Consider the following 14615-nt stretch of genomic DNA (forward strand, 5'->3'; position numbering starts at 1 on the left):
GATCAGCTGGGACTTGGGAGGCAGAGAATAGATGGGGCCAAGGCCAGTCAGGGGTGGTATTTACTGGTTCTCTGAACTACTCAAAATTTCTGCTACCAGTTCTCCAGAACTGGCCAGAACCTGCTGAATACCACTTCTGATATATTTGTGTATTTCTATAAACAAATCTGTATATTAATCTGCAATTGGACTCTGGAGAAAAATGTTTTAGATCTTTTTAATATATTTCCTTTGATGATATGAAATTAAGATGCGCCACTCATCACAATACACAATAGCAGTAGAAAAACAAAAGGCAAGTTAATTTGTATACAAAAGCATTTCAGAATAGTTTGTATAGCTGCAGGAATTTATAAAGTGCAAAAACTACATTCTACAAACGTTTTCATAGGTATAAAATAGAAAGGAGAAAGATTAGTATCCGTCATGCAACAAAGTCAGGGCTCTAACGAATATTGAATCAACTTACTCTCTATAGAGAGTTCCAACACAGGGGACAGCATGCAAAAAGAAAAAAAGGGGGTGGGAGGGGTGGGAGATAAAACACACAAATTAGTTGCCATCTGCATAGTTCCTGTATGAGAAAATTATGATATAACGATTTATATATTTTAAAATATTAATATCTTTGGAATCAAATTCCTAAATACCATATAAATAACAATCTATCTTCTGTCTTCTTCCCCATTTTTCTCTTTCAAGATGAAATCATTGGAAGAAAGTGCTTTTTTATGAGCAATTTTAAAAGTGCATTAATTTAAGCATCAAACTTTAGTTAAATTAAACAACTGTAATCTGTACATATCTATTAAAATTTTAATATCTTAAGTAAATGTGCATATTTTGGGGTATAGATACAAACACAATAGAACTGAAGTCTATTATTTTCTACTATGGCAGAAAATAACTTTTTTGAAATATTTACAGGTTTGAACAATCTGATGATGTTCAAGTAACAGAATTTTAGCTACTTATCTGAAATATCTATATCTACCTTATCTATATAAGCTTAAATATTTTACTGAGCCCTTTGGGCTCTTAAAACAAAGTGCCATCAGACAATTAAGTCAATAAACATCCTCAAACACAGCCAAAGGACTTATAAAAAATTATAAAATGATATAAACACATCAAATTAAATTAAAGGTACACATCTATGGCTTAAATTTTTAGCAAATATAGGAAAGCTTGCAGAAGTTAAAATGCATTCGTAAGTAGAATAATCAAAAAATTTAGAATTTACACTAAAAGATGCAGAACATATTCCAGTGAATTAAATCAGATACATCAAGTATTAAAATTCAGCAATATTGATGTCAACTGTTATTCAAATATTTATTAGCAGAAAAAGTAGGAGCAAATTGAAAATGCTAGTTATCTGAAGCAGGGTGGAGTTGGGAGTATTTTTTGCAGAAACCATTGTGTTGATTCAATTTTATCCTACATTTATTCTACACTACACATAAGATTAGAATCACTCCATAAAACTTGTACTTTATTTCCTCTTTAATTCTTCATTTTTCCTTCATTTGTACAGCAAGTAACATCTAAAATATTAAAAAAAAATCTTGCAAGTAAGATTTATAACTGCTTGAATGTAAAGTCTTTTCCCTTGATATAATATATCCACTACCCTTCTGGGTATGAGTAGAGAAAGAAATAGTTTCCATAGGTTTAAATATCAATTTATTGACCATTTTTCTAAAATTGGTACATCAAATTTAATTGTATTACAGTTTTCATACACTGTGTCAGGCCTGCAATTATATTCCTTTTAGAATTTTGGCCTGCCACACTTTCTTTTATTTCATTATGCTGTTTCATTAGTATAGGTGATGGGAGGGGGGGAATAGACAGGCGTAGGATTGTGGAATGTATTGTTTTAATTCTTTTCTAGAAGTCAAGGTCATCTTTTGTCTCTGCACATTTACACCTGACCGGAAGCCGCTGGGTGTGGATGCCAGCATGGAAGAAGAAGATTGGACCATGTGATGGATTGTGAGTGTGGGGACAAGATCATTAAATTTTAACTGGGCGGAATTCTGATGTCATTTCCAGAATTGGGATTAACACAGATGTGCTAAGATGTCTGCTTTATTAAATTGGAACTTTAAGGATCGTTTTGCCTGGACTCTGATTTAATTCTACATGATACTTGGAACGCTGACATTATCCCAATTCTTTCTTCAAAATAAATCATCAGGACCCCCTCCCTCATGGGGGTGGTGGTGGTGAGGGTTACTGTTTTCCCAATGCTGAGCCACCCGGTCAGCGTAAAATATCAGCGAACAATTATGTGTAAGCCTTTTGAGATAAGAAGCTGAGATGAGACGCTTCTCTTCAAATCTTCAAAGGTGAAGGAATTTCTCTTTTAAAATTTATTGCCGCTGGTAAGAATCCCAGCCTGTGGGGGTTGGAAAGAAGGGAAATGAGGAAACTTATTCTCAACGCAATTAAAGGATGACCAGATGATCTGATAAATGGAGATCCCAGCCACCCTCACGCAGTCGTCTCCGATCTTCCCGAACCATTCCGGACAACTAAACGTGAGTGCATACTACCCCTTCTTCCCCGTGGCCAAGGCTTGGAAAAACCCTGGAGTGGAGATTTTGACTCCTTCCAAACGGGGGTGATTGAAATGAGCCAATACTCTGGAACTGAGTTGAAGACAGAATCCCTATCAAGATGGGGTTTTTAACCCAGCCAGCAAGAAGGGATTTGGCCAGCATCTTTCACTTGCCAGCCACCAGAAATTGGGCTGCAGCTAGTGGATGAAGCACCAAATTGGATTTTCTTCCCCGAGTATGGATGGTTAAGATGCCAATGGGCACCTCCTGGGCCATCAACATGGGAAAGTCCTCCAAGCCAGCAGAGGGACCTTTGGCACATAAACCCCTCTAACCAGCCATCATTGGTTGAACTGCAACCTGTGAATCAGGCACCCTCGGGATGGGTCTTAATCCCAGGTCATGGATGGAAGGGATTCCAATTGGTACCTGACCTTCCTCAGCAGATGGCAACATGGCAGACAACTGGGCAGTGGCCAACTGAGGGATTGATCTCCCCACCAGTTCCAGTCTCCCCTGCAATGCCCCAACAGGTTCTTACCCAACCTTCCTACAGAGAAAGATTCTCAACAATGGAAGAAGGGATTACCAAGGGGTGAGCTACAGAATGGATGGTAGAAAAATGTGATGAGGTGGTTCCTAAGTTTAGAGATGTAACTAGGTTCTTTTCCTCGTGAGGGCCAATAAAATGCCATCTTTGCTGTCAACTTGGCCACAAAGCGTCAGAGTGCTTGGATCCAGCCCAATGCCACAAACGTGTGCACCAAACACCATGGCGGTAGAGAAGGCCCCAGATGCCACCACAAAAGAGTCATCTGGACCAACAACCTCTAGAAGAGGATCCCCAACTTAGGTGACAAAGAGTCCTACCAAGGGGGAAGCCTCGGAGGAGGAAAAGGGTCAACAACCTCTGGAAGAAGATCCCCAACTTAAGGTGACGAAGATGTCAGGCCTGCTGCGGTTCCTTTAAGAATCTTTGGCCTGCCACACTCTCATTAAGGCAGGGGGGAATTAGCAAGGGGTAGAATGTGTTGTTTTCAAAATAAAAAATCCTTTCTAGAAGCTCAAGGTCATCTTTTGTCTCCTAAACCTTTGCACCTGATTAGAAGCAGTTGAGCGTAGGTGCTAGCGTGGAAGAAGAAGATTGGACCATGTGATGGACTGTGGGTGTGGGAACAAGATCATGAACTTTTAACTGGGTGGGATCCTGATGCAACTTCCAGAATTGGGATTCCATAGCACGATGCTAATATGCCTGCCTTATTAAATAGGAATTTTAAGCATAGTTTTGCCTTCGACTCTGATTTAATTCTGCATGATATTTGGAACGCTGACATTATCCCAATTCTCCCAACATACGCAGAGGCAGCGAACTGAAAGACCTCCACCAACCCCTTGTGGGGCCTTTATAAAGTGTTACCGATTCGGTCAGATGGGGAACAGAGCAACAAAGTGCCTGGCTCCAGCTCCTGTTCCACAACAGTCTGGCTTCAGACCCGGTTACAGCACAGAAACTGCTTTGGTTGCATTGACCAATGATCTCTGGAGAGCTAGGGATGGAGGCCATGCTTCCATCCTAGTTCTCCTGGACCTCTCAGCGGCTTTCGATACCATCGACCATGGTATCCTTCTGCGACGACTGCGGGAGGTGGGAGTGGGAGGCACCGTCTTGCGTCTTGAGTGCACCTATTCCCTCCTTTACAATAAAATCCAAACTCCAAGTGCCCAGAACGGGGGTAGAAGGGGAAGTTGGGGCGATCATAGACACCAGCTGCACCAGATGCTTAATCAGCATGTCAATATTGGAGCAGCTAGGTATACGCGCAAGACCCCTAACCCACCCTATTTGGTTCGAGCAAGTAGATGGAACCCTATTTGGGGGTGCTCCAGCCACAAAGATCACTGAATTAGTAAAGTTGAAGATAGGCCGCCACTATGAGTTCCTCAGATTCATTGTCCAACTATCTAGACCCCTTCCAGTCAGGCTTCAGACCCGGTTACAGCACAGAAACCGCTTTGGTCGCATTGACCGATGATCTCTGGAGAGCCAGAGATGGAGGACATTCCTCCATCCTGGTCCTCCTTGACCTCTCAGCGGCTTTCGATACCATCGACCATGGTATCCTTCTGCGACGACTGCGGGAGGTGGGAGTGGGAGGCACCGTCTTGCGGTGGTTCTCCTCCTACCTCTCGGACAGGTCGCAGTCGGTGTTAGTGGGGGGGCAGAGATCGTCCCCTAGGCCCCTAACTTATGGGGTGCCTCAGGGCTCGGTCTTATCCCCCCTACTATTCAACATCTACATGAAACCGCTGGGAGAGATCATCCGCAGGCACGGGATCAGATACCATCAATATGCGGACGATACTCAATTGTATTTGTCCGCCCCGTGCCAACTCAATGAAGCGGCAGACGTGATGAACCGAGGCCTTGAAGCCGTTATGGACTGGATGAGGGTTAACAAGCTTGTGCTCAACCCAGAAAAGACCGAGTGGCTGTTGTGTTTCCCTCCCAAAGATTCGATCAATATTCCATCACTCAGGCTGGGGGGTCAAATTTTATACCCCTCAGAGAGGGTTCGCAACTTGGGAGTCCTCCTGGATCCACAGCTATCGTTTGACCACCACTTGACGGCTGTGACCAGGGGGGCTTTCGCCCAGGTTCGCCTGGTGCGCCAGTTGCGACCCTACCTGAATCGGGAGGGCCCTTGTGACCTCTAGGCTGGAATACTGCAATGTGCTCTACATGGGGCTGCCCTTGAAGAGCATCCGGCGACTTCAGCTAGTACAGAACGCGGCCGCGCGAGTGATTGTGGGTGCACCTCGGTTCACCCACATAACACCTATCCTCCGCGAGCTGCGCTGGCTACCTGTCGATCTCCGGATGCGCTTCAAGGTGCTACTAGTCACCCATAAAGCCCTACATGGTAGTGGATCTGGATACTTGAGAGACCGCCTTCTGCCAATTACCTCCCTGCGACCAATAAGATCACATAGATTAGGCCTCCTCCGTATTCCATCGGCCAGCCAGTGTCGGCTGGCAACTACAAGGAGGAGGGCCTTCTCAGTAGTAGCCCCGACCCTTTGGAACGAGCTCCCCGTGGAGATTCGTACCCTCTCCACCGTCCAGGCCTTCCGCACAGCCCTTAAGAACTGGCTAGCCCGTCAGGCCTGGGGACAAGGATAGTTGCCCCTCCCGAATGATGAATGTATGTTTGCTGACTATTTTACCATATGTTTCTTTGTCAATGTTTGTTTTCCCCTCCCCTGATTTTGTGTGAGCCGCCCTGAGTCCCCTCAGGGAAAAGGGCGGCATACAAATATTAATAAAATCTCAAAAATCTCAAAATCTCATTGTAGCTCCTAAAATGTAGGAGTCAATTATCTTGGGACTTGCATGGCTGGACAAGTGGGCACCTACTATAAAGTGGGAGGATGGTGTTAGAAAATTGATCATTGATTTTGGGCCGTTACCAACCGTGGAGCCTAAAGGTCACCCAGGAACAATTAGAACCAACAGCCCAAACCATCCAGAACTTGCAGTCCCCACAGCAGACACCAAACCTCCGGGGATCCAATGAGTACCAAAGGTCTACTGGGACTTGGCGGGTGTGTTCAGTGAGGAAGACGGAAACTACCTTCCACCTCACCGCCCCACAGATTGTGCGATAGACTTCAAACCAGGGGTAACCTTACCAAAACAAAAAATGTACTCTATGACTCTCAAGGAGATGACTGAATTGAGGAAGTACATCGACACCATTTTAAAAAGGGGTTTTATTGAACCAGAAAAGTCGAAAGTAGCGGCCCCAGTGCTCTTCAGAGAAAACAAAGATGGCGGAGTTCGCCTCTGTGCAGATCTGAGAGCCTTGAATGCAGTATGCGAAAAAAACACTTATCCCTTCCCCCTCATGAAGGATATGTTGAACCACTTGGCTAAAGGCAAAATCTTCACCAAGCTGGATTTGAGAGAGACATATTACCACATACGAATCCGAAAAGGGAATGACTGGAAAACCGCATTTAACACTGCCCTGGAAAGCTTCCAGTACAAAGTCATGCCTTTTGGACTACAAGGAGCACCCTCAGTCTTCATGCAGTACATAAATGAGGTGCTACATGACTACCTGTACCGCGGAGTACTCATTTATTTGGATGACATCTTGATTTTCTCTGAGACCCTAGAAGAAACTGGTGCGTCAAGTTCTGAAAAAACTTCTAGCTGCCAAGCTGTACACAAAATTGTCAAAGTGTAGTTCCACAAGACCTCGCTAGATTACCTGGGGTATCGTATCTCCAACGAAGGAGTACAAATGGATCCAGGAAAAGTAAAAGCAGTGTTGGATTGGAAACCTCCAAATACTCTCAAACAATTACAAAGCTTTCTTGGATTTGCGAATTTTTATAGGCAGTTCATCCCGACTTTCACTGAAATTGCCCTACCATTAACTGAGCTACTAAAGACGGATCCTTCCCCAACAAAGCCAAAAGCAAACCAACCACTAAAATGGACAATGGACTGTCAAAAAGCCTTTGAGAAATTGAAACGGCTCTTTGCCCAAGAGCCCATATTGCAGCATCCCAACCCAGAACAACCATTTATAATCCAGATGGATGCCAGTGATGTAGCAATAGCTGCAGTACTACTGCAAAAAAGTAAAGAAGGCCACCTATTGCCTTGTGCTTATATCTCCAAGAAACTCACCCATACTGAAAGAAGGTGGCCCATTTGGGAGAAAGAGGCATTTGCAATCAGGTGGAGCACGCTCACCTGGAGACATCTCCTAGAAGGAGGGGACATACCATTCACTGATCATAAAAACCTTGAAGCTCTTTTAGCACATTGGAGGTTATCCCCTAAGCTGGGCACAATACTTCCAAAGATTCAAATTCGAAATTAAACACATCCCAGCAGGAAATAACTTGTTAGCAGATGCTCTGTCGAGAAAACCACAATATGACAGTAAGAAGGAAGAAGTCATCCACCCCATCATATCTCCCTCTCACCAAAAAGCAGCTCAAATCACCACTCGAAGCCAAGATAAGCTGACGACCGAGCTGAAAGCAGCTCTCCAGACGGACCCGTGGTTCAACAACAACAAGGACATCCTAACGGTGAGAGATGGCTTAGCCTGGAAGGGGCCCAAGCTGTATGTTCCTGCAGGGATGAGGCTGCAAGTGCTACAGTGGAGTCATGATGCGAAACTAGGAGGCCACTTTGGATTCCTAAAAACGCTCCACCTCACCAGACGTCAATTTTGGTGGCCAAAGATGAAATCGGAGGTGGAAGATTATGTCAAAAGCTGTGCTATTTGTGCCACAATGAAAACCCGGCCGGGAAAGCCCCCTGGACTACTACAACGAGTGGCCAGCCCCAGCCGACCATGGGAAGAGATCACCATGGATTTCATCGTCGAGCTTCCAGACAGCGGCGGTAATAAGAGTAATCTGGACAGTTATTGATTTGTTTTCCAAGCAAGGGCATTTCATCGTTTGCTCAGGGTTGCCATTCGCAAATAAATTATCGAAAATGTTTGTGAAACACATTTATCACCTGCACGGGGTGCCAAAAAGGGTCATTTCAGATCGCGAAGTTCAATTCACCACCAAGTTCTGGAGAGAGTTCCTCAATTGGGTCCACATAAGGGCTCAGCTCAGCATTTCATCCCAGCACAAATGGTGCAGCAGAGAGGACCAATGCAATGGTGGAACAATACCTCCGATGTTATGTGGACTATTAGCAAGACAACTGGTCAGACTTACTACTCTTCGCTGAAGTTGCATACAACAATGCGGTCCACAGCAGTACTGGTTTAACTCCGTTTCAGATTAGCAGTGGCATGGAGTTCTTTCTCATGCCTGAGCTGCCTAAAGAACCTCTCTCCTCCATGTCTCTGAATGAATGGATGGACACACTAAAGAAGGGATGGGAAAATACGAAGAAGGCTCTAAACGAGGCGGCAGAAGCCTACAAGAAGCAAGCTGATAAACATCATTCCTTCCAACCCCCCTTTAGGGTGGGGGACAACATTTTTGTATCTACAAAATACATAAGATTGAGGACGCCTAGCAAGAAATTGGGTCCAAAATTCCTAGGTCCTTTCCGAATAGAAAAGATAATTAACCCAGTTACAGTTAGACTCAGCCTACCCAGAATTCTAGGGAAACTTTACCCAGTATTCCACTGTAGCTTGTTAAAACCTGTAATGGGGTCTAGTATAAGGCCATCTACCCAAGCTCCCCCTCCTCCTGTTGTGGTAGAAGGGGAAGCACATTATGAAGTGAAAAAAAGCTTAGATTCCAGGATGTATAGAGGTCGCTTACAATATTTGGTGCGTTGGAAGGGGTACACTTTGTCTGAAGCTACATGGGTGAAAAATTGGGATTTAAAAGCAGATAAATTAGAGAAACAATTCCATGAGAAGTTCCCTGATAAGCCAAAGGGTCCCCCTGGGGGAGGAAGAGGTGGTTAGGTATATATAGTAAACTTTCTTTAATTTTCTTTTCCAGAAACTGTTTCTCTTTTGAAGAGAGGCCACCTGTCAGGCCTGCAGCGGTTCCTTTAAGAATCTTTGGCCTGCCACACTCTAATTAAGGGGGGGGGGATTAGCAAGGGGTAGAATGTGTTGTTTTCAAAATAAAAAATTCCTTTCTGGAAGCTCAAGGTCATCTTTTGTCTCCTAAACCTTTGCACCTGATTAGAAGCAGTTGAGCGTAGGTGCTAGCGTGGAAGAAGAAGATTGGACCATGTGATGGACTGTGGGTGTGGGGACAAGATCATGAACTTTTAACTGGGTGGGATCCTGATGTAACTTCCAGAATTGGGATTCCATAGCACGATGCCAATATGCCTGCCTTATTAAATTGGAACTTTAAGCATAGTTTTGCCTTTGACTCTGATTTAATTCTGCATGATATTTGGAACGCTGACAGAAGAGTCCTACCAAGGGGGAGGTCTCGGAGGAGGAAAAGAGCAAACACCCTCTGGAAGAGGATCCCCAACTTATGGTGACAAAGAGTCCTACCAAGGGGGAGGCCTTGGAGGAGGAAAATGCTGAAGATGACCCAAAGGTGAATGCACCCATCCGCCCCTTTGCCTTCCAAGTCAACCCCCAAGTACCTGAGACGGGGTTGGAGGGGAAAGTTGAAGCAGTTGTGAGCACCAGTTGCGCTTGATGCTTAATCAGCATGTCGATTGTCAAGCAACTAGGCATAAGCAAAAGATCTCTAGCCTGTCCCATTCGGGTTGAGCAGGCAGATAGAACGCTAATTGGAGGGGCCCAAACCATGCTAGTAACTGACCTGGTGAAGTTACAAGTGGGCCGCCACTGCGAGCTTTTCAGATTCATTGTGGCTCTAGAAATGCCAGAGAAAATAATCTTGGGGCTTGCATGGCTAGACAAGTGGAAGCCTATGATAAAGTGGGAAGACGATGGTAGGAAATTGTTGATGGTGGTTGAGCCACTACCACCGGTGGAGGAAAAGGGCCAGCCAGGGATGATTGAAACCAGGAGCCCAGAACCTGCAGCAGAGACAAAAAACCCAGCTGTCCAACAAGTGCCCAAAAACTTGTTGGGGGATGTTTTGTCGAGAAAGCTGCAGTATGACAGTAATGGAAGCCAGGATAAGCTGATGACAGCTATGAAATTGGCGCTCCCAACAGACCAGTGGCTCAACAACAACCAGGCAATTCTAACGATGGAAAATGGATTAGTCTGGAAGGGGTCCAAACTGTACGTTCCCGTGGGGTTGAGGCTCGAAGTTCTACAGCGAAGCCATGAGGCATAACTAGGAGGTCACTTTGGATTCCTAAAAACGCTCCACCTCACCAGGCGTCAATTTTGGTGGCCAAAGATGGAATCAGAGGTGGAAGATTACGTAAAAAGCTGTGCTACTTGAGCAATGATGAAACCACTGCTGGAGAAATCTCTTGGACTGCTACGAGTGGCCAGCACTAACAGACCATGGGAAGAGGTCCCAATGGACTTCATCGTGCAACTCCCAGACAGCAGTGGCAACAGAGTAATCTGGAAAGTTTTGGTCTTGGTTTCCAGGCAGGTGCATTTCATCGCGTGAAATGATCCTCTTGGGCAATCCGTGCAGGCGATAAATGTGTTTCACAAACATTTTCGCTAATTTCTTTGTGAACAGCTCAGAGTTGCTGAAAACACAATCTGAGGTGGAAAAGATTGTAGATTCTAGGTGCAAGATGGAAGATGGCTGCCCGAGCTGAACGCTCGGGCTGGCGAGGAGCAGAAAACTTCCAGATTCTCAGGATTGAGCCTCCGGTTCTCGAAAAGGAGGATCCCTTACGAAAGACCAGCCACGAGGCGAGCCAGGCAGACGATTATCGGGAGAGGGCCGTTCTCAGGTGGCCCCTGGACAGCGTCTCCATATCTCTACGGACTGGCGGCGGTGGCGCCATTTTACACACAGTGGCGGCAGCGGCAGCAGCAGCATTTGGGGTGCAAATGCCTGGGGAGGTCGCGTTTGGGCGGCCCCTGGACGGCATTCTGGTATATTTTACACCCCCTTGCTGGCTGACGGCAGCGGCAAGGGCGTTCCATAGGCGACAGCGCTGCTTAGACGGAGGGCACCCTTTAGCTGTGCTATTGGAGAGAGGTCTTCCTTTTGACATACTGGGACTGCTGGACCTGTTGGATTTGTTGGACTTGGGCTGGACATTGTGGAGTGGTGGTCTGCGCCCCGCCCCGAGGAAGGGTGGTGAGGTGCTGTAGTTATGTGGGCTGGGATTGGGAGGCTGGGCCTTGCTATCGCCACAGTTCTTCCAGGTCTCCCCCCCTTTTTTTCTCTCTTGCTGCGACCTCCTTTTCTGAGTTGTTACCACTGCGGAGCTTATACACCACTCTGCTTTGACTACGCCCTCTCCGGACTGCGCCCCTTCTGGACTAACAACGAGAAGTGGGGGGGATGAGGCTACGAACTTGCCTCCTGTCTTAAACTGGCGCCTATGCCCCCCCTCCATCTGCAGCTATCCCAGCCATCATCGACTCTGGGCCCTTGGCCTTCTTTGGCTTTTTTCTAGACTTATAGGAAGGGAGAGGAGTGGAGGAGCTCTCCCTCCTTCACTATCATTGATCCTCACCTCCATATCTGCACAAATCCACTTGACTGGACTTAAGACCTGCGCAATTTTATGGATGGAGTGTGTATGGTATGATTGTTGATGCTTGTGCCCACTTAATTTTAATTAATTTATATTACCTATTGTATCTTTGTACTCTTTTAAACTGACTATAGTGGGGATTGCATGAGTGAGTGACTGTGGTATGCATGAGAGGACTGAGAGTGCAGCCTGGTGCCTCCCCCACTGAGTGCATAAGCAGAAGTGGTAGGGGGCCCAGGCCTACCTCTTGTCCTAGAATGAATGATATGAATGGCCTGCCGGGGAGAACGGAGGCTACGGGAGGGGAAGTGGGGTCTATGGGTGCGGGGATGGGCTGGTGCATCCCGGTCATAGTTGGGAGAGGCAGGTTTGATGGGAGTTATATGGCTAGCCGTTACTGGGGAAAGAGGGTTCGCTATGTCACAGCGATCCCTCCTTTCGGCCCTGTTAGCTCCATTCCAGGACCAGATGGCGAGAGTTGTCAGGGCCCTGGTCTCAGGCTGCTGTTGCTAAATGCCAGGTCTGTGGTTCACAAAGCTCCCCTCATTTGGGACCTAATATTAGAAAAGGAGGCATGTATTACTGAGACTTGGCTGGGACATGAGGGAGGAGTCCCCCTCACTGAAATGTGCCCAGAAGGGTTTCAGGTGCTACATCAGCCGCGACACCAGAGAAAGGGGTGGGGGAGTGGTAGTCATCATCCGAGAGTCCCTAGCTCCTCATAGGATCCCTGCTCTGGAGATTGTCGGGTGTGAGTCCCTTCTGGTGAAGTTGGACCTTGGGGGTCAAATGGGTTTGTTGCTAATGTACCTACCTCCCAAAAGCGTTACAACAGCCCTGCCTGTGCTCCTCGAGTCAATAGCCGAGCTGGCGGTTGAGTTCCCCAGGCTTATAGTGCTGGGGGATTTCAACCTGCTGTCGCTCGGTGAACGATCTGATGGAGCACAGGAGTTCATGGCTTCCATGACAGCCATGGACTTGACCCAGGTAATTCAGAGTCCGACTCATTCAGCGGGGCACACACTCGACCTCGTGTTTCTCTCGGAGCAGTGGAGACATAATCTAGATTTGAAGGCATTTAGATCTTGCCCCTGTCATGGCCAGATCACTTCCTACTGGGGCTCGACTTTCGGAAACCAATCCCCCACTGTAGGGAGGGGGAACCGATTAGGTGGTTCCGCCCCAGGGGCCTGATGGACCCTATGGGATTTCAGACGGCACTTGGTGAGATACCTGACTCTCTGGCCCACAGTCCGGAGGAGTCCTTGGTCGCTGCTTGGAATATAGCGGCGGCAGAGGCTCTAAACTGGATTGCGCCTTTATGGCCTCTCCACGGCAGTGGATCTAGGAGGGCTCCTTGGTTCACCGAAGAACTCCGGGAGATGAAGTGCTAAAAGAGACACCTAGAGCGACGCTGAAGGGCTAGTAACTCCGAATCTGACCGAACACAATTAAGAGCCTTTATTAGGACTTATCTAGTGGCGATATGGGTGGCAAAATGTGCGCATTTTTCCGCTCTTATTGCATCTGCAGAATCTCGCCTAGCCGCTCTGTTTAGGATAGCCCGCTCCCTCCTGAAAAGGAGGGATGTGGACGAACCCTTACAGGGTAGAGTTGAGGAATTTGTTCAGTTTCTGTCGGATAAAATCGCTTGGATCCGGACGCACCTGGACTCCACTTGGACAGTAACAGCCGAGGTGCTGGGGGAAGGTCCTGATCAGATTTTATGGAGCAAGTTTCAACTTGTCTCTCCTGAGGAAGTGGACAAGGCCATGGGAGCAGTGAGTGCCTCCAGCTGTTTACTGGACCTGTGACCCTCCTGGCTGGTTTCGACCAGCAGGGAGGTGACACATGGCTGGCTCCAGAGGATTGTTAACACCTCTCTTCTGGAGGGATCCTTCCCGCATCCTCTAAAGGATGCGGTGGTGAGACCCCTCCTTAAGAAACTATCCCTGGATCCAGCCATTTTAAACAACTATCGTCCAGTCTCCAACCTTTCTTTCTTAGGGAAGGTTGTTGAGAAGGTGGTGGCCCTCCAACTCCGACAGACCTTGGATGAAGCAGATTATCTAGACCTTTTTCAGTCTGGTTTCAGGCCTGGTTACTCCACCGAAACCGCTTTGACCGCACTGACCGATGATCTCTGGCGGGCCAGGGACAGAGGGCATTCCTCTATCCTAGTGCTCCTTGACCTCTCAGCAGCCTTCAATACCATTGACCATGGTATCCTTCTGCGAAGGTTACAGGAAGTGGGAGTGGGAGGCACCATCTTAAGGTGGTTCTCCTCCGACCTCTTGGACAGGTCGCAGTCGGTGTTGGTTGGAGGACAGAGGTTGACCGCTAGGCCCCTCAAATATGGGGTGCCGCAGGGTTCGGTCCTGTCCCCCCTCCTATTTAACATCTACATGAAGCCGCTGGGTGAGATCATACGCCGGCACGGGATTAAATATCATCAATATGCGGACGATACTCAATTGTATCTGTCCGCCTTGTGCCAACTCAGCGAAGCAGTGGAAGTGCCTGGAGGCTGTCAGGGTCTGGACGGGAGCGAACAAGCTTGCACTCAATCCAGACAAGACCGAGTGGCTATTGATGTTGCCTCCCAAGGTTAGTCCAGACATTCCACCTCTTAGCCTGGGGGTGAAATTATACACCCCTCAGAGAGGGTCCACAATTTGGGCGTCCTCCTGGACCCACAGCTGACGTTAGAGCACCATCTGTCGGCTGTGATCATGGGGGCTTTCGCCCAGGTTTGCCTGGTGCACCAGTTGTGGCCCTACCTGGACCAGGAGGCACTTCGAATAGTCACTCATGCCCTCGTCATCTCAAGACTGGATTACTGTAACGCGCTCTACATGGGGCTGCCCCTGAAGAGTGTTCAAAGACTACAGTGGGTCCAGAATGCAGCCGCCCGAGCGATATGG

The 14615-nt window shown here is 47.3% G+C and overlaps 1 protein-coding gene across 6 annotated transcripts in view; it reads right to left on the reverse strand.

The window, feature by feature from the left end:
* The window catches only part of CLASP2 (cytoplasmic linker associated protein 2), a 378890-nt gene that overhangs the window by 53341 nt on the left and 310934 nt on the right, over positions 1-14615 (reverse strand). For 4 of the 6 annotated variants that reach the window (XM_032238126.1, XM_032238125.1, XM_032238123.1 and 1 more), the window contains one exon: positions 12930-12932. The exons of the other annotated variants lie outside the window; for them this stretch is intronic. In XM_032238126.1, coding sequence (XP_032094017.1) covers positions 12930-12932 — 3 coding nt within the window. The remainder of the gene's footprint in view (positions 1-12929; positions 12933-14615) is intronic. 6 annotated transcript variants of the gene reach the window in all.

This window comes from Thamnophis elegans, chromosome Z (genome assembly GCF_009769535.1).
Source record: "Thamnophis elegans isolate rThaEle1 chromosome Z, rThaEle1.pri, whole genome shotgun sequence".
NCBI lineage: Eukaryota > Metazoa > Chordata > Lepidosauria > Squamata > Colubridae > Thamnophis > Thamnophis elegans.